The sequence below is a fragment of the Cydia splendana genome, chromosome 2 (genome assembly GCF_910591565.1).
Source record: "Cydia splendana chromosome 2, ilCydSple1.2, whole genome shotgun sequence".
NCBI classification, from domain to species: Eukaryota; Metazoa; Arthropoda; class Insecta; order Lepidoptera; family Tortricidae; genus Cydia; species Cydia splendana.
The window spans coordinates 22710675-22731667 of NC_085961.1; the positions used below are offsets into that span (position 1 = coordinate 22710675).

The window sequence follows — 20993 nt, forward strand, 5'->3', positions numbered from 1 at the left end:
TTTATTTGTAGTTTCTTTATTGTATTGTATTTTATTTTGTAGTTTCACAGTGCCTTGGTTTTACTGTAATGCTGTGTTACTTATTTGACTAATAAATAAATAAAAAATAGCGTTGACTAGACGGCGACGCTCGAGAGACGCTAGTGTGGGATGGTTCTACAGTATAAAAGCATAATTATATTGGTGCCTTCCGAGACCAGGCGGCTTAGCACGGTCGCGTTTTTATCCCTTGTCACCAGCATGCCTGTCACGTTCTAACCAGTATGTAAGTGCGAAAGGGACGCGCATAGTGATAGTCGATAAAAATGGAACCGTGCTGAGCCCGCAGGTTCACGATGACGCGCTGCACGTGACAGGCGAGACGTTAAGATTTTGGTATATGGAATTGACTACAACAACTACAACTACTACACTAAAATGTTTTATCAGAGTTAACCCTTTATAAGGCCCCAGTTATACATATATGCTACGTGAAAGTTAAATACACTACCATGTTTGTAATGTACTGGGGAACACATCTACGGCAAAAAAAAAACGAAATCATTAAGAAAAACATGTGGTCAATATATGCACTCAGCCTGTTAGTGCACTTGAGTTTTCAGATGATCTGTTTCCAATACACCTATTCATTGACATTGACATAACAAACATAACGTGCTCTGTACAGACTGGCGTTTAATTGACTACATACGGTAAATCGAACATTATTGTGTATCTTGTAGTGGGTAGGATTAATATACGAATATCACTGAAAAAATTATAATCTGTGGCCCGTTTCACGATACAATTTACAAGCGGAAGTCTCTTTCTATCAAGGAGTTAGAAAGAGACTTCCGCATAAAGTTCTAATTACAATACTTATCGATATAGCATGTAACCTTTTATAATTTTATTAATCTTAAAGTGGCAAATGATACACTTTCCTGACACTACAAACAACGTAGTACAGTTATTGCAATTCACGATGGAGAGTGGATTTATCAAAATTAGACCTTGTCATCATACCAATAAGAGTCTCGCCACTCGCCATCGTGAATTGCAAGAGCTATAATTCAAATTATTAGATACAGCGACGTGTATATTTTTAATAGTATAATGGAAACAATGACGATAGCTTGCTTCCCTTGACAGGCATAGTGCATAAGTTGACCACATACTATAAATTAATTAATTACACTAAAATTAAATACTGACCGAAAAAGTATGAATGAGGAAAGAAAGCCTGATGTACTCGCTATATAATACCATTATAGTTAAATAAAAAAGAGGATGTTCTTCTCCGTAAATGTTTATTAACTAAGTGGTTTCCAAATCGTCTCTGCCTTATAAAGGGTTAAATTAGGCACATGAGGTAGGTATATTAACAATGATTTAATCAAACGGAAATCAATGCGGTCAATACATTACAATAATAACAATTATAATTTATCATGATTGCAACAATTATTTAGTTTTTTCTGTAAGTGAAATGTTCACGCTAAATAAGTGGAATTGTATTCCATGTCTCCTTATATTTAGTGTCAATGTCATACAATAGACGAGTCTATTCAAGCTTTCACATTTAAGCATGTACGATGATCCTTGTCCCGGACAAAAGATAGGAGCGCCATAGCTTTGGCAATCAAACATGAAATAAGATCTACCCGTTCGTCCAAATGCCAAGTTCTTGGTAGGGCTGACTAACAGACCCAACTCATGACTTTCGAAGAAGTAATCTAATGCTTTGCTCAAGTTAAATCTATCTGGCAACATGTTGTACACGAAGCCGAATATTATGTTTTCGAATTTAGCGCTAAACGAATAAGGAAACATGTCATCAAATTTGCCATCCAAATCGGCAACTGTTAGTTCATGATTTTCCGCTGTTCCGATTTTTTCTACACATTTTTTGTGATACCTGTCTCCGGCGTTCACGATGCCGTCCAGGAAGCTGCCGGTCCACGCGCTGAGGTGGCAAGCTTGCGACATCACTATGGCGACCACACTAGTGGCTAAGTATTGTTTACCACGATTATTCTCATCAAACTTGTCATCGAGCGGGTGTATGGAGCCCCATAGTGAATATAAATCACCAGGGAATTCAATATCCCATTCTTTCCACAAAGTACGGGGCGTTTTACGTGGGAATCCTAAGTCGTTTGTTCCAATCATTCGAGACCAGGGTATGGACTCTATATTGAGCCAGTACATTTTTTCGTCTACCAAAGGACGTACCCTCCTGAGTTTTAAGTATGGTGAGTTTGGATTCTCGTCGGGTTTAAACAGAGGACTGAGTCTGTAGTTGAGAGCTGAATGTCGCGGAGCAGTTTTTATTGATGTCAATTCGAAAGTGTAAAACGTGGGTGTTTCTACGGTTTTACCGGCAATTGTTTTTTTCAATCTGTTTATTAATGCTTCTTGAGAACGGTACAGCGTCCATGAGGCGTATGGCCCGCATGGCTTCGGTTCGACTCCAGTTCTCTCATGAGGTCCCTCCGTGGGAGACTCGTACGGATCGAACAAATGGTAGTACCCGTCGGAATGGCACACCACCAAACTGCACTGCGGGAAATGTATGAGGAAGTAACGAAGTCGTCGTGCTACGGCGCTTATATATTGTTCTATTTTCTTATCTGTATTGTTGTTTATGACAATTATTTTCTTTATGTTTACGTTGATGAATTTACCATCCACGATAACGTTTTTAATAACTCTTTTTTCGCATGGCGCTAGATTTGTTGCTTTTTCATATATTTCTACACCTTTTTCTATGCAGGTGTCCACCATCGTGTGATCCCAAGTCCGGATAGGATGCATAGTGGCCATTAACATGGCCATTAGACTCACAAAATGACAGGCCTTCATGTTCGAACTTCCGGACCTACCTTTGAGGGAGGTGGTTCCTTCTATTTTGTATACGCCGTCACATAGGGAGTAACCAACTTTAATTTTACTCTTTGGTTCTTCGATTGTTATGGAGGTTCTTTTTGAAGGTTTCGGCGCAGGGGCAAGAGTCGATTTGGATTTCTGCGATTCGGGCCTCATTTTTTCGTAGTCGTAGTCCTCCGGTAGCTTGTGGCGCGTCTGCGCCATCAGCCGACGCACTAGAATTGCGCTCGCTATGAACTGTTGATCTTCTGTCGTCCCGTCCTTGTTGTACATTATCCTGAAAAAGAAAATTAATTTTCTTAACATAGTCTAAAGCGCGTGTACCTAATATCTTTTTGGCATTTGTCCGTGTCGATATACCTTGATCACAGAATAAGTAATAGTACTACCGTACAGAAAGGAAACTTCCTACAAAGGGACGAATCATGCTGTCCCTTTCTTATGTATGGGATAGTCCCTTTTGGGCTATTTAGGGTTGTCAAAATTCAAGGTATTATCTTATCTGTGGTCATACACGCATAGGGACGTCAAGTTATGCCAACCCTAATAATTGCTCGGAGCGATGCTGAGCCGAAAATGACCGAACGAATGCCTTAACAGTACTTATGGATAAATTTAATATCCATGAACCGGAGTGCTTAGGTACCCGCGACTTCCGGTTTGAAAAACGCACGATGGAGCATGTAACGAGCTAAGTATACTAGCTTAGTTTTGTTTTACATTTACTAGCGATATTAGTTTTCAATTTAAATCACCTGGCAACAAGATCATGAAGAGTTCTAAACCGCAACAAGCAAGCCGCGCCTTTGCCCTTGTCGTCCCTGAGCCCCATGGCATCGCAAGGGCTACCGTCGTACAGGTAATAAAGGCCATTTCTCGCGAAGAAAGCGCAGCTGTACGTAGATGTCGTGATGATGCCGCGATCGTGCTTCGGGAAGAACTTCCGAGTTAAAATGTCCTCCATTTCCCACGTAGCCCCCTCGCCTACTACGTCGATGTTAGCGCTGTATGCCTACAAAACGAGAAAGGAAGGGGATTTTAAAACTATTAGATATATATTTAACATTCAGTAGCAGATTTACGTTGGCCTTTTGATAATTTTTATGGTTCACTTCATGCGAGTAGAGGGTGTAATAACCAGTGATCGGACAAATCATTACAAAACCATAAAAAAACATTTTTATCTCAAAATAGGACAAGATTTATTAAACTCATATTATGTACACAGTATCTTTATAAAAATTTCCAGATTATAATCAAAAACTGCAGTTCAAAATTGTTAAATTTTTTTTATCAACTTCTATGTTTATTTTTGCGATAAATTGTCCGAACTCTGGTAATAACACTAATAAGAGTAACACACTCAACTAACATACTATTAACTAGTATCTAGACTTTACTTCGTCGCAATAAGATTCAGGAATGGCCTCTAAATATGTATATTATAGGCACTGTCTGGGAACCTAACAAGAGAGACGAAAATAACAATATAAAAAAGTCAGTCAGTCACCTGATTCCCAATTCCAATCTTCGGAATAACATGGACGGGGGCAGTTTGGAATCTTTCCTTTTTGTTCGAATGCAACTGTTTACCAGATGTAACACCGAAGTCCACAATGCCTTTCGTCCACGAGTTGATTACATATTTGTAAGAAGTGACGATAGCCATGACGGACACGAAGGGGAGGGCGTCGTTCTCGGAGATGGATGAGGAGCCTCTAATGATTTCGGTGTTATCGGGGAGTGATTTGAAGTTGCTGGGTTGTTTGAGTTCCTGTGAGGGTGTGAGGGGGAGGGTGGCGTCGGTGAGGGGGGAGGTCATCTTTCTGCGGAACGCGCGGAGCTTGAAGCGGCGGTGCGCGTCCTCGGTGAGCAGCACGCGCCGGTCCACGCCCGGCGGCGGCGCGGCCTCCATCTCGGCGGGCTCGGTCGGGATTTCAATTGGATGCAGCTGTTTGATACATCGTTCGTTGATTATAAATTACGATACTATAAGTACTTATCAGTATAAATTAAAAATGGTTGGTAGTTTAGGTTGGTGTACCGATTTTAGAAGAAAAACCATGTATGTACAGGTCGATTCACGAAAGCTGGCACGAATGGAATGAATGAGTGAAGGGAAATATCTATGTGTGTAACAGATAAACCAATAAAATGGTGACTCTGACTGTATACTATATATACAGGGTGGAAAGGCACGACGATCCTTTCCGGAAATGGGAGATAGTTTAGCCTAAGCTCTATATTTTCTCCATAGAAACTATGTTAATATGGGCAACCGTTTCTAAATTATGACCTTTTAAACATCCACGCAAAAAACTACTTTGTTCTAACCCTAACAGGTGACAGGGTCAATGAACTTACTTGTAAACAATCAGTATTCGACAGGAAATTATGCTAATTTGTTGCCATCTAACCATTTTTAGGTCTGCTTACAGCACGGTAAGAATCATTGCAGGATTTTCGCTTTCTTAGTGGTTCCACTTGTTCAATACTTGAATGAAATAGTTATGTTATTCCTTAATATTAATAATACTAACCACAACATTGTTTACAACGACAGTTCAAATGGTGACATTGACAACCACTCAAAAGTACGCAATCGTCTTATAAATATCTGTTTCCTTGACTGATAAAAAGGTTTTAGTTTCTTAACACGTTTCACAAAATTATTTTCGTATAATTGGAAACTATTTAAAATAATAAAAAATTACATGTAGGTTGTGTTAGTTGCACCAAATGAACTTGCAAAAATGAAATACTAAGAATAAATCAAGAATAAATACTTCTTCAATACCAAACTAACAAACCTTCTTGCGTGGTAGGAAATAGACAAGACGTCTGATGTTTGAAATTAAATTTTCATTGAACTATACTTATTGAATGTCATATTCTTCAAATAAAAATGTTAGATGCTCGTGGCTATTTAAATATGTGGGGCTGTGTAAAAGATATGGTGTACCAAACCAAACGGAATGTGAAACTGTGGACGAAATGAGACAAAGGCTAATTGGTGCTTTCTGCGGAGGATAAATGACGAAGAGCATACACTATATCGCATGTGCATCGACATACTCGGGTACGGGCTGCGGCGGCGTTGTAATACACGGAGGTACATTTGAACACCGTATGTGAAAAGAAGATAGTATTAAATATTGGAAAAAAGTAATTATGTAAGAAAGTAATAAAATCGTTTGTAATATTTTTGCATGCATTTGATTTATTTGACATTTATGCGTCATTCATACATCATTGCGATACTGTCAACGATCGGAAAAAAGTGTAAAGTCCCGAGCTTTCCCGACGGAGATCCTTAATCTAGCCGTCATGTGCACATGCTATAGGGTTATCACCACAGTTAAAAAGTAGTATTTTTGCAATTTTTATTTTTTACTCAATTAACGATTCTTACCATTACCAATAGTCTCTGTATCACTTAAACGACCTAATACTTCCGGGAAGGATCGTCGTGCCTTTCCACCCTGTATATGTGTCAGTCAGTCACACAATAAGAGACATAAATAATTCGTTTCGTTCATTCCATTCGTGCCAGCTTTCGTGAATCGACCTGTATAATTGAGTGGTTATATTTTTAAAATGAATGAATGAATGAAAACATTTATTTTCAGGCGTCTATTGGCCCATAGATAAATACCTTAAAACTAGCATACATATTATTACAAAATATTTACTTACAAAATATTAAATTATTTACAAAATATTAAAGCTATGCATTCTCTTTTTGGACAACTCTCTTAATTTTTCTTTGTGCTCCGCTATGAACTCCATTCTAAATTTGCTATCTCTACCAAAGAAGCAGCTCTTCGGCCTTCTTTCGTGCCCTTCTTCTTCTACCTTGATATCGCCCTCTTCCTCCTCAGCCGATATTCTGTAAGACAAAGGTAACGTACCTCTTCCGCGGGCTCGGGCTGCGGCGACGGCGGCGGGGGCAGCGGCGGGGGGAGCTCCTCGGCCTTCCTGCGGGCCTCTTCCTCCTCCGCCTTCTGCCTCGCTATCCGCTCCTTCCTCGCCTCCTCGTCTTCTTCCTCTTCCACCGGTGGTTCCTCCTGCGAAAACAAATGATTAAATAAACAAGTTAGGGCAATTTGGAATATCTACATAAACTTGCGCCTTGTATAAATACAAATGACGGCGCAGGACTCTAGGAATTCTTCTTTTGTCTAATCATAAGGTACCTACTTACATTTGGACAAACCGCCAACTTCGACATCCCACGCTTTTGTTTACGTAGGAACCTCTGTTAATAGTTTTACCAATAAAATACAAACATCAAACTCACCTCTTCTACGCCACCTTCCGGGATCTGAAAATTATTTCAATAGTGTTAAATGTCAAGTTTTTGAAGTAAATATTTGCTCATTTTTGTAACTGCGTCCGAGTTCAGATATTACAATTCCGTTATGGTTTTAACTCACAGTGCATCTCGCTCGCAACATATAAATGTAGGTACGATATGCACATGCGACTGATATCTAAATTACCTACTTATATGAAATTTACATTATCAATTAGTAAGTCCGAATGGCCTCTAGACAAAGAGATACCTACTCAATACACGGCTACGGTTAGGATAGGTTACGTAGTCGTCCGTAGCGGCATTTGTCAGCCCTTCGGTCATTCTCAGACTCGATGTTACGTATGTTTGGCACTTAAAAGTGCAAACATTCCAAGAGGGATAATATTTCCAAACAAAATTTAAATCGTTGTTTGATTTGAGCCGTCAAGCCATTAATTGACCAAACGAAACGAAGTGCCTCCGTTTCAGCGTAGGCTATTCTCTTCTCATCCACAAGTCGCATTTTTCAACCGATTCTCGTCAAATTTTATAAGCAGAATCGTTCACAATAAAGATATTTTGGTCGAATCAGCTTATGGAGTTTTTCAAAATAAGAAACCGCGGCGGTTCGCGAGGTCTACAGCTACAGCTCACAGAGGCACTATAGTCTGTATCTTTAGGTATTTAAAAAAAGCAAACAAACAATTTGTAAATTTTCGGGTAGTTATAACATTTATTGGTTAACAAACCAAATACAAAACCGCCTGGATTAGTCACTGAACGACCTGACTTTAACCTAGATTAGGTACCTATTTGATCGTGTAATGTTTTCATCTACCATCAACTGGCTTATAAGGAGCCATATATTTGATAGAAGATTTTGTTTACTTTTATTTAAATTAGTTTGGTTAGGTTACCGGGGGCGGCGGCGGCGTGGGCGGCGGAGTGGGCTCGGGGCTGGGGTCGGGGTCCGGCACCTCGTTGCTCTTGTCGCGCGGCGTCGGCCATGGCGGCACCACCTGCGTCACCGACACCGTCGGCGAGTCCAGGTTCACTGTCCGCAACAAACGGTCGCATACAACAACTTTATTTTTTAGGGTTCCGCACCCAAAGGGTAAAAACCTGACCCTATTACTAAGACTCCACTGTCACGGCTGTATCTCATGAACCGTGATAGATGATGTATTTCTGTTGCCGCTATAAGTAACAACAAATACTAAAAAGTACGGAACCCTCGGTGGGCGACCGACAAGCACTTGTCCGGTTTTCAAGACTTATAAATCGGACTGAATGCAGCAGTGGGATAAAATTCAGAGGAAACTATTATGCAACTTGAAATTGTTGAAAGTGCTAAGACGATTTATTTAAATTTTGCATTTTATACTTTAAAGATTGGCGAAATCAGTGAAAATATGTAGGTAATTAAACATCCTGTCCTCATAGAACGCAAGTGTGAATTGCACTAAAAAGATTAAGTTTTTTTAATTGTTGACCTTCAAATGAACTTTAATTATTATTTATAGATATGTACATAGCTAACATAGCCACCAAGTGGATGCCGGTAGAGAAGCGTGGGGCGTGGGCGGGGTAGGCCCAGGAGGATATGGTAGCACGACTTTGACACCTTCCTTTGCAACTGACCGGAGGAAGCACAAAATCGGGAGTTATGAAGAACCTGGGGAGAGGCCTCTGCCCAGCAGTAGGACACTCAAATAGGCGAAATAAAAAAGAACAGTATATGTATTTATACAATTAGGTGACGCATCAATAATTACCGACTCTTTCCTCGAACGCCTCCGGCGGCATATTCTTGAACTTCAACGGTATTGGGGGCACATAGCCATCTTGTATACTGTCGACCAAGGACACGATGTCTCCCATTTGCTCTTCATCCATTTTGGGCTGAAGAAAACAAGTTTATTTTATTTCATAAAAACGTTTACGCTGCCGTAAAAAAATACGCCAATTCTTGGGATTAGTTGCCAAGCGGACCCCAGGCTCCCATGAGCCGTGGCTAAAATGCCGTGATAATGCGAGGAAGAAAAAAAATTAAGGTTTACTTGAAGGAAACGAGTTTAAAAGAAAATCTGGTTGCTAAATTCTACGAATAAGAGGGTCTACAAATATTTTGCCTATTTACACAAGGCAACCAAAGTTTTCATTTAAGGTCAATGTGGCTATTCGGGCTACTAGCGTTTTTCTCGAACAACGAACAAAATTGATAATTTCATCGACAAAGCAGCGATTGCTTTCAGTTTCAGCAATCAAAAATGGTTTTTTTTCCTACGATTGAAAATCAAAGAAATATACGCTCGTGGACGGAATAGTCCCTGTGACATAATTAGCCACATTGAGTATGCCGTACACCAAGCCGCAAAATTGCATGGCCACTTTATAAGTAAATTCTTTCATATCCATTTTTTTCATTTTCTTGTATGTATCCATGCAATTTTACAGCTCGCTGTAGTACCGACCTAGTACCTACCGACATATTATGTAGATCGTCACAATGACTGAATGTCAATGTGAAATGCCGTGCGTTCCATAAATAAAAAACCGGGCAAGTGCGAGTCAGACTCGCGCACGAAGGGTTCCGTACTATAATGCAAAAAACGGCAAAAAAAAACGGTCACCCATCCAAGTACTGACCCCGCCCGACGTTGCTTAACTTCGGTCAAAAATCACGTTTGTTGTATGGAAGTCCCACTTAAATCTTTGTTTTATTCTGTTTTTAGTATTTGTTGTTATAGCGGCAACAGAAATACATCATCTGTGAAAATTTCAACTGTCTAGCTATCACGGTTTGTGAGATACAGCCTAGTGACAGACAGACGGACGGACGGACGGACGGACGGACAGCGGAGTCTTAGTAATAGCAAAGAGGATTTGAAGAAGAGAGTTACTGTCATGGTAAATTATGTAGCTACAGTTCATAAACTGCCTTCTTTCGACAGAAGATTAAACCTGTTTGAACGCCATTTGATTTTGATCCTTATTCTTTAAAAACAAAAGTCTATTTCAATAGAACTTGCTAACTATGTAAACAAACCGCCATATTGAAATTGTCTCTGAATGATGAATTTACTAGTGATGGGCAAAACTCCTACTTACTACTTTACTAATGTCAAACCATATCGAATAATAAAATATCAAAAGTAAAAAACAAGTAGTTACTTATTTTTAATTTGTTTAATCACGATCAGAAGACAAATTAGTACTTAAGAATGATGTATTTTGTAACCGCGGCGGTAGATACAGAGCGTGGGTTGGGTAGTGTGTAGCGGGTTTATACCACAAACTTTAGTCACAACACTACCCATCATAGACAATTGTAGAATTTAAAAGAAACAAAACCGTCATTCCATCAGGACCTAATAACCTAACTTATGAACCCATTTTAAACTTTTAATTAAATATCCAAGATACAGTTATATATTTATGTATTTTACGGAACGGACCGTTTCAATAGTGTATATGTGTATGGTTTCAATGGTGTTTGATGAGGTGTTGAGAAAATTCAAAGAGAAACAGTGATAAAACAAAGTTACCTTGTTTGTTTACATAGTTAGCAAGTTCTATTGAAATAGACTTTAACTGATATGTGTTAACTTTTTAAATATTAATATTCACGCCATCTACTCGAGCATAGGCTGAAGGTTGTGGCGCCATCGCTCGAAAACATGGAACCATACCTTTGGCCTATAGTCGAGTAGATGGCGTGAATATTAATATTTAAAAAGTTAACACATATCACTGAAAGAATAAGGATCAAAGTCAAATGGCGTTCTAACAGTTTTATGTTCTGTCGAAAGATGGCAGTAAATTTACAGTGGCTACATAATTTACTTTGACAATCCGTCTCTATAGACTTTATTCTCTTTGGTAATAGGGTCCCGTTTTACCCTTTGGGTACGGAACCCTAAAAACGAAAGTTCGAATCGGACTTAAAATTACGGGCAAGTTAAAAAGAAAATGCTATCTAATAGTGTGATTAAATATGAAAGTTAACGTTGATAGTCACCTCGGCAGCCTTCGATCTGTTTTTGATGACGGCGACAGAACTGACAGAAGGCATGACGTCGTGGACAACCTCCCTGCTGTCCCCTCTGGACTTCGCGGCGTGTAGCACCGTTCGCTTAATTTTCTTTCCTTTGGGCATATTTTCGTCACTCAAAGTACATACCAGCGCCGTCTAAAATAAAACAAACAGATTAGATCTTGCAACTGCTTAAAATAATTTCTATGGCGTAAAAAAATACAGACAAACAGCATACTTAGTAAATTGTATGAATATTGTAAAGTTACCTTGGGTTGTTTCTTTTTCAGTTTCAAAACTTTAAAGGCATGAACATAAAACTGAGTCGTGGCTGGCATGTAGTTCCAGTTTTTAATTAACATTTCCGCCATACTTTCCGGGTTGAGCAGCATCCAGCAGCACGCTCGCCCCGATTTGAAAGACCTCGATCCGTCGGTAGTGCGCGGGTAAGGATCAAACAAGTAAAACATTTCCTTTTGTCGCCAGACTGCCATATAATATTTATCGAACTCCAGTATACCACTATTGTATTCATGACTAAAGAAATCCACCAAACCAGACCTGATATTAAATATGCATTCTTTGGGCGTAAACAGTTGCCCTTTAACCCGCTCACGGTAGATGATGATCTCGCATGAATAAGGCCCAAGCGTAATCACATTCGGAATATTATCAATAGTCAAGTCAATCAAGACTTTGGGGTGTACACATTCATGGTACAACTTATTACCTAAACGCAATATTTTATCTAGCGTCTTTGAAAACCAAGTGTTGGGAGGAGATATCTTGGCGTAGGTCATAGCCACGACGGCTATCGGCACGGCCTGGCGATATTTCGCTTCTTCGAAGCATCGTTCGCCGAGATGCATATTGGCATTGACTATAGCGCAATTTTCATTCATTATTCTATAACCCAGCATTGCTTTTTCAGCCTGAGTAAGTTCTGGGTCCGACTCGAAATCTTCATCTGCTGTTTCTTTAACCATTCTCAATACTTTGAGCGATGCCAGTACGTATTTCTGATCGTCTAAGATGGAACGAGACAGCAGCACTTCGGCTACAGACCTTACGTCCACGACGTTGATGAGAGCAGCGCTACCGTTCGCGTAGTTGGAATATGCTCGCGAGTCTCTACCAGCGGGGTCAAATATGTAATAGCAAACTTTGTCCTTCCAGATCACTAATTTTAAAACCCTGAAAAGAAAAAAGAATTAAGGACACTTGGATCTAAAGAATCCCCTCTAGACGTCACAAAATTTCCACTATTTTTATTACCTTGTCAATAAAATCCCGGCTCTGTGATCCTTAAAGAACGCTATTAACCCTCTACATAGGTTATAAACAGTTGGATCTTTGGACATCGTGTAGCCGATTATGTCGGGTTCACCCAACAATACTTGCATTCTCTTGCCATTCAGGACCAATGTTTGTTTCTTTCCATAAGGCAATACTTCGCACATGCCCAATATTGCTGAATGATCATGAACTTTTTCCAAACATTGTAAATACCTAAAGAAAATAACACTGCTCATTATTTTTCATTTAGGGCCGACCATGCTTAAGTAGTTGGTGCGAAAGAAATCTTCCAATATTAGAAGAAAAGAAACTAAACCCAGTTCAAATAAGGTTTTTCAAGTGAGTGTACCAGAGCACTGAGTCAACATAAAGAATATAAACAATTGAACTATTGTTTAAATTCAATTGCCTGGTCCTTGTTGCACAGCGGTGACCATTGATAATGACAATTCCCCGTAGGTATATAGCTGGTCCAACAAGAAAATATTGACGCTAGTTACAGATGTAGTAAATAATCCTTTCCCATCGTATTTTCTTGGAAACATTCGCCATGCTACTTCAGTGGTCTGAGTACTATTTGTACTTTTGCTTTTGGATGAACGTTTCTGCGAAAATACCTACTATGGGAAAGGATTATGTACATATTACCATCTTTACTTATCGACCCGGAAATATATAGGAAAATGTCAGTATCATGTGTCAATTGTAAACATGCCAAGAAGCTCCTGAAGTGCCTCGGAGAAAATATTACTATGTATATTGTTATCATATCATTGTCCCCGGAGCCCTATGTCCCTAATGAGGGATAACTGGAATACATAATCATCATCATTATCATTCTTGACCTAGGCCCTATTGGACAATCAATTGCGTATACACACCATTCGTCTCCGGAGTCTACGAGACTGTCTATTAACTTGGAAGTCCATTGCTTCGGGTGGTAGTGGAACGCCAGGCAATACGCCATCACACTCATTGTTAGTGCTTGTCGCCCTTTAGACTTTCCCCCTAAAAGCGAATTCGATTACATCAGAATGAGTAGGTAACGCTATAGTAATAGGTACTAGTAACGCTAGGGAGTAGTAATGAGTCGTTGCTCATGACGTATAGGGTACCGCTTATAGCGTATAGCGTATAGATTATGGCGTATAGCATGGTATAGTCGTAAGTCGTGGGCTATATTTAGGGTATTACCTATATTTACATTCTTATTTGTTCATCCTGCTGAGGTGATAAGTTGTATGTGTGACACGAGATCGAAGTTTATTTTGCACTTCGCTCCTTTCGCTGCACTCAAGATTTTAAATTAGAATTATGAGCGTAGCGAGTATTAGGTACAGGATCTTTTGGTTGCTCGGGACTCAAAACTAGCAATCGCAGCAAAACCTAATTTTTGCTCTCTTATTTCACAAAGAATAAAATCCCCTGGTAACAATGTACCTACTACTTTTATTATCTGACTTACCAAATTTGCTGTCATACATGTTAAAGGATCCTTTCAATATGCCATAATGTATACTGATTTTGTTCTTAGTGCACGGCAAAACCGTCAATGAATGGGTCTCCAACATTCCCTTTTTTAAATTACTTGGTATAAACGCCTGTGAAAGAAAGTAGGTACCGACTTACTGTCTATAATATTATTATTACATTACGATATAGATTTAGGTACTCATGGACATATTTAGGGGAACGCAAAAAAGGTTTAATTACTGGATTACACCCCCTAAAGTAATTTCAGAATTAGTAATTAAACTTTTTTTTCTGCGTTCCTCTAAATAACAAAAACTGCAACAAAAACTGACGATTTAATGAAAGCTGAGTGTAACTTCGTTTGCATGGAGGTTGGTTTTTGGCGGGTTCGTGGAATTCTCAATAATAAAGTTGTGTAAAGTTTATTTTAATAATAAAGTTGTGTAAAGTTTATTTTAAACACAAACTTCTGTTGTGGACTGGACAATGTAAAACGGCTGTCATGAATTTATTACTTACGTGTTCTGGTCTAGATATCTCATCAAAACCGCATATTGAATCGTCGTCTTTAACACGTCGTGACATTCCTTTCGCTCTGGGCTTGCCATCGGTCGCCCTAGATGTTAGTGACCTAGACCGGGACCGAGACTGAATCCCGCTTCTGAAACATCAAGTCATGTTTATATCTACACCTATTTACACATTCCAATCACATTCTAATAGACTAAGAGCTCTCCCCGGAAAAAGGTACTTACATGATAATGAGAACAACGAAAGTACTCTAATTGCTATATAATTATGTAATTAATACTATCCTTATTACTGGACAGGGCGTCTAGCAATGATTTAAAATTCGATCCAATAATAGTACTTAAATTATCAGTCTAAGTAGTCGTGAGTAAAATAAGAATATTTTTTAGACGTTTACCTTTTTAACATTCTACAAGTTCTTTGGCGTTTCATGGCCTGATACTTGCTAAAATAGAAACGTATCAATATGAAAAGTGGGTTAAGTTTTATTTAATTAAGTTAAGGTTATGGCTTTATGGGTCTTTCTTACCGGCATTTCTTTCTGGGACACGTTTTGTTCTTGCACACCCTGAAAAACAACGGCAGCATCAAGATAAAAATGTTATCGTAATAGAAACATGTTAGAACGGAAAAGAAAACAAATATAAATGTTATCTTACCCTTTCTTATGACAAGGTTTCAGTTTCATTGGTGTTTTACTGAAAACACAAAAATAGGGAATTAACGAAAAAGCTGAATAGTGTCTACTGTAATTCGATTGGAAGTACCTATATTTACATTGGCAGTTTTCCCGGCATGTGCACAACATCGGGGACAAACGATTTGTTTTGGTTGATTACGATTCCGCTATGAGGTTTAAACAATCTGAAAAAATAAAAATAAAAACAATTGTACACTTTGTAGCTAAGAAAAATAGAATAAATAAAACTACTTGAGAACACGTCGCTAGAACTATTGGCATAATTATATAGCTTACTCGTGTCCTGATTTAGCAGGCAGAGGGGGCTTCCATTCTCCCGGTTTCACTTTAGCCTCTTGAGCTCGAATTACCTCTCCACTGGTTTTAGGGCTTCCCATCTACATGGAACCAAAGAAGAATATAATATTAGACGCTTCCCGCGCTACCTTTGCTATAAGCTCCATAGCACTTAGCATGAAAACTTAGGGTGGTCCACCTCTAGTCTTTTTGAAGCAAAACAATGAGTTTTTCCTATTGTATTTACTAACCACCCATATCCATTGTACACCCAGCTGCAAAAGTGCATGGTAACTTTATTATTATATGAATTCCATTCATAAAATTGCCAAGCACTTTTACCTACATCTCGCTGTACCTACTCACGATAATTCAAGAAAATTAAATGTCCGTTTTGATATTTCCCACCAGGCACTTCAGACTCAGGCAACAAAAACAAAAAAAAACTTTTTGAACTTACATCAAGAATAAAATCATCGGAATCAGTGTGTTTCACGATGGGAGCCGGAGTGGACAGGTGGATGTCGCCCGGCATGAGGTCGTAGTACCGGACTTTCTTCTTGTACTTCTTCTGCCCCGACGCCAGGACATCCTCCTCTGATGAGGAGCCGAAATCGCGGCTCATGAAAATATTTCTGTTCAATACAAAATACACGTGATTGATTATACTTGTTGCAAAACAAACGAAATACGTCAGGTGACAAGCAAAACTCACTAATTACTAAAAAATATATATATATATATATATATATATATATATATTTTTATGTTATAGTCAGCAAGCGAGCAGACGAGCCGCCTGATGGGAAGCGGTCATCGTCGCCCATGGACATAAGCAACATCACAGGAGCCACTTAAGCGTTGCCGACCCTTGAGAACCCTAAATACCCGCTTCTTGAAGAATCCCATGTCATAAAATAAATAAATAAAATAAAAAAATAAAAAAGCCTTTTATTCCAACTCATTACTAACTAAAGTTTACAAACTAAGGTTACATATAACTTATTTTTAATATTTACATAATACAATTTATATCTTTACTTTTTATTTGAATGAGCGGACCTCCTCGTGAGTAAAGGCCTCTCCCATGTCATAGCGCAAAGGAAATACCTCAGGAGGCAAGTCATATTTAAACAAAAATCAACCTTCTTTTAGTTCTAATATGGTTCACTATGGCTATGAACTTGTGGTGGTAATTAGTGAGTAATGCTTGTCACCTGACGATATGTCTGTCTGATGATAGTTATTTAAGAAATCAAATAGTACTTTATGAGTATACAGAAAAAAATAAGTAACACAAATCTTTAGAATAAAATATTAAGGTACGTACTACGGGGGCAGCGGTTATATCGATAATAGTAATTTAATATATGAAAGCGTAAGTAGCGCGGGAAAATCTACAAAATTGAATACCAGTAGTCTTTAAAACGACGACCACATAACAATACTCTTGTACCTATACCTTTTTTTGAAAACGGTACAAAATGTACAAATCACAAACTTAAAAGTATAGGTAACACAATCGGCAGTCTCATCTCTATAAAGTAATCTCTTCCAGACAACCTTTGAGTAGCGGATTAAATGCGGCAAAGATTCAGAATTGATAAGTGACGAAGAAACCGAATACGTGGCCTAAATAAACCTACCTAGCCTTGCCGTCATAATCTTCTACGGGACAGTGGGTTATGTAGCGCAATCTGGAATAATAAAATAAATTGCATTAGCTTGCTTTGACATATATCTTTCATAGCACTCTTTTGTAAAAATCAAGTCTAAGGGTCTCCCCAGATATATGGACGCGGAATTGGCAAAAGCCGATAGGAAAAAGCTTTATGTCTGCGCAATAAGAGCGAAAAAGTCATCGTTCGGCTCGCTCGTCTCGCATCGGCCGGCGTCTGCCAACGCGTGGCTTTTTCGCTCTTATTGCGTAGACACAAAGCTTTTTCCTATCGGCTTTTGCCGACTGCACGTCGATATATCTGGGGAGACCCGAAGTCTAAGTAAAAGTGGCGTCAATACAACTCGATTCCTACCGGTTTTCGCAATGACATGAGCATGAGCACATTATCTTACAGATCGAGCACCAGGCGCATGGCTAACCAGTGTTTTTAACGCACCGTCACTGTTAAATGTAATAAAGATGGCGGCTGTATAACCAGAGTTACCAAAACTTGGTGGTTAGGTTTAAAGTTTCTGTGTTTTTATTGCCTCGTTTTTATTGTCAATTACCTAATATATATACACTCAGCGTCAAAAAAATCGCACATCTTAACTTTTTTCTTTCAAGCGATTTAAAACCCTATATTATATAAGGCAAGATAAGACTATGGGACCTTATTTGAAAGGTTATGAAACCCTCTATTGGAAAATGTCGTAAGATGGACGATCTACCCAATACAAAAAGAAAATTTTCAGGAAAAACGAATCAACGTGTATTTACGTTCAAATTGCAAAAAATAAAAACACTACAAAATCAACAGATACAGAAAAAATAAACTTTAAACTAAACTTAAAACCTCTAGTGCTGCCTCTTCTTGCTCTCCGAGTAGCTTCCATGCGATCAATCATGACTGTCATGAGTGCCACGATGCGTTTTTCAGGAAAGTTGTTCCACTCCTCAATAATGGTGTCTTGAAGCCTGTCAAGAGTGGCAGGAGCAGGATCATGCGATCGCACCTGCCGTTATAGCTGATCCTAGAGATGTTCGATAGGGTTCAGGTCAGGCCACTCCATTACGGTGATCCCAGCCTCACACAGTTAGTCTCACAAAAACAACGCAGTGTGGCAGCGGGCGTTGTCATGCATAAACTGGAAGTTGGGTCCAAAAAAACCATCATATGGGACCACTTGCTCCTCCAAGATCTCCGTTATGTAACGCCGAGCAGTCAGGGATCCCTGGCTGTGACCACCTTCAATGCGGGAAATGCACAGGAGATCAGTTTACTCGTTGATCCAAATGCCGCCCCAGAACATGCGAGATCCGTCCGCTTAGCAGACGGTTTCTTCAGTGCAGGCTTACGTGAATTGCTCTCCCTGTCTCCTATACACCCCCCTGCACCTGTTGTTGGTGTAAAGGTACACCCTCGCCTCGTCGGAAAAGAGGACATTCCTCTATTGTTCAAACGTCCAATCTTCGTGCAGTCGGCAAAATTGCCTCCTGGCTATTCGATGCTCTGGCTTTAATTGGGGGCCTGTAGCAGTACTACGGGGCAACATCCTCTTCTCTTCCAGCTTTCTTCCGATCGTAGAGATGCTTACTGCTGTTCTTCCAGCTGCTTGAAGCTGCCGCTGCAGCTCAACAGCCTCGGAGAAACGGTTCTGCAAAGAGTTCGATACAATGTACCGGTTGTCTCTAACGGAAAAGCAGTGTTGTCTTCCAGATCCAGGCCTCCTGATGTAACTACCAGTCACCTGGAACCCCAGCAAGACTCGACGCACTCAGAAACCGCTTATGTAAAATATTTCAGCAACTTCATACTGCCATCGTCTTGTTTGCAGCAGTGCCACCTCTTGAGCTGCTTCTTCTGGCCTGATGGTATCCATGTCCAAGGGTTTATTATTGCTGTAACGGTTCATTAGTGACCTCAGTGACCTCTGGAGAGCGCATGGCCCATAACTAACCTTTACCCTCCATTTTATACCCGTCCAGGATTGCACAACAACGGACCGATTAAAATTGGATCTCGGCCCTTTTTTAAACAAAACGTCGCTGTTCGGCGATGGTTGTTTTTACGGACAATGACGATTTATCTTTTTAAAGTGCATTAATTGCGCTTTCAAATGATACCAATATTGACAGGGTACAATGCACTGGATAAGAGCTATATTTGCTTGAAACGAATTTTTGGCGAGGTGCGATTTTTTTGACGCCAAGTGTAGTAGTGTAGTAGGTTACCACGTATTTAAAAACAATGATTATTCTTATTCTATTCTTAAGGTATGTAGGTAAGGTAAGGTAGGTAGGTAGCAGTGGCGGCGCGTCCATAAAAATCGACCCCCACCGGCTTGCCTGTTTTTGGACGTTTGAGCAGAGTTGTAAAGGAAATATGTAAGCCAAAGTACACAGCCCCGGCTTGCCTATGGGTATGTTTGACGCGCCGCCACCGGTAGGTAGGTAAGGTATTAGGTAATTCAAACTAAACAGCATTCGTTTTTACCTGGTGTGCATTGAAGGTTTCATCGGTACGCAGGTATCCTTGAAGTGCCGCGGTTTAAACGGCTTGGTTTTAAATTTCGTTGGGACATTAACGGTTTTCGACTTGTTGGATTTCGCTTTAAAAATAAAAAAGGCAAGAAGGGGTTTATTTATATTTATAATAGATAACCAAATAGCAAGTTAAAATTATTATAAAGTTAGCAATTCGTGCTAACTATAATACGCGTTAATACTAATGTTTTGTGCGCGTACCCCACTGCAGAATAAGCTGCCAAGCGGTATTGTATGATATGAAATAACTCACATAGAATTTCATCGTAGGTAAGTGCTTGGATGACATCGCTTACGTCAATGGGCTCGACCCGCTTGTGCTGTTGATGTTTGCAGAACTTCTGGAGATGAGGAGGACATTTGCAAGTACTGAAACAGTTCATATAGGTATATATGTATTATTAATTAATTGTATCTCCTTTGATTTCACGACGGGCCTACCTTTTAATAGGCTTGCGTGGGGATATAGATCCAACACGTAGAGGCCCTTTGGAAAGCTTTAATGTCATGTAGAACGCCTGCTGGAACCCGTTCACAGGCGCAACAATAGACACCCATGAACCAGTCTCAGCAGGCATTGGGACTTTTGTAGAAAATTTACTATTATTATATAAAGAAACATTAGGTAAACAAAATGAACGCGCGATTTCAGAGCGCATCGCTTCATGCCACGAAGGCGAAATTAGTGGAAGACTTCTGCTTAACCTTTTAAGTCGATGCTACGGATCCCAGACTTGAAGTTTACCAGGGAGCACACAGTCACAATAATATGTCTAGTGCTAGTGCACAATAAAATGTACGATAAGAGGAAATAACAATTAACACACCTTTATCGTATTTTCTGCATAATTTCTGAACCACTCAAAAATTCCGACGAGAACAGTTTGAACCGAATCATAAAACAAATAAGTACTTAGTTTAGTTTTTACGATATAAATGGACTACAAAACTTACCCTTTCTTTTTACTCATTTTTTTGCAGTTTTGTATATTATTTTATAAAAATATTTACAAGTAATTTCAATGACATTTAAGTCATGAATGACAACCACATGTTCATATTTTTTAATTCCGATTTTAAAAGTTTTAGTGATAAATCAAGTAGGTATGTTTATATGCAAACCTCATATAAACATAACTCCATCATAATTGAGTGTAAAATTAATGGAAATCAATGGATTATTGTTGTTAGCGCGCCCCATAAATTAAATTAAATTAGCCGTAGAGGCGATAGAAATATTCTAAATCTAACCGTAATAGTCAACAGCTTCAAATTGTCAAATCTTTATATTTGCCAGAAAAGTTGTAAC

General features: G+C 39.3%; 1 protein-coding gene across 3 annotated transcripts; it reads right to left on the reverse strand.

Moving 5' to 3' along the window:
* Positions 1–1351: 1351 nt before the first annotated feature.
* On the reverse strand, positions 1352–20759 carry LOC134805985 (uncharacterized). 3 transcript variants are annotated; one of them, XM_063779158.1, is made up of 23 exons: positions 20639–20759; positions 19938–20053; positions 19635–19749; positions 17124–17174; positions 15938–16112; positions 15478–15578; positions 15279–15365; positions 15161–15199; positions 15031–15069; positions 14899–14946; positions 14490–14631; positions 13963–14098; positions 13379–13505; positions 12477–12710; positions 11471–12395; positions 11187–11357; positions 8941–9067; positions 8083–8219; positions 7169–7192; positions 6780–6935; positions 4379–4819; positions 3624–3880; positions 1352–3145 (listed from the first exon to the last, which is right to left on the reverse strand). In XM_063779158.1, the coding sequence occupies exons 1-23, from the start codon at positions 20653–20655 to the stop codon at positions 1444–1446; spliced, it is 5367 nt and encodes a 1788-aa protein (XP_063635228.1). In that variant the 5' UTR covers positions 20656–20759; the 3' UTR covers positions 1352–1443. The 3 variants fall into 3 exon arrangements, with proteins under 3 accessions (XP_063635228.1, XP_063635230.1, XP_063635229.1); XM_063779160.1 differs by having other exon boundaries at positions 19938–20025; positions 20639–20698; XM_063779159.1 differs by lacking the exon at positions 15279–15365.
* Between the last annotated feature and the right edge of the window lie 234 nt (positions 20760–20993).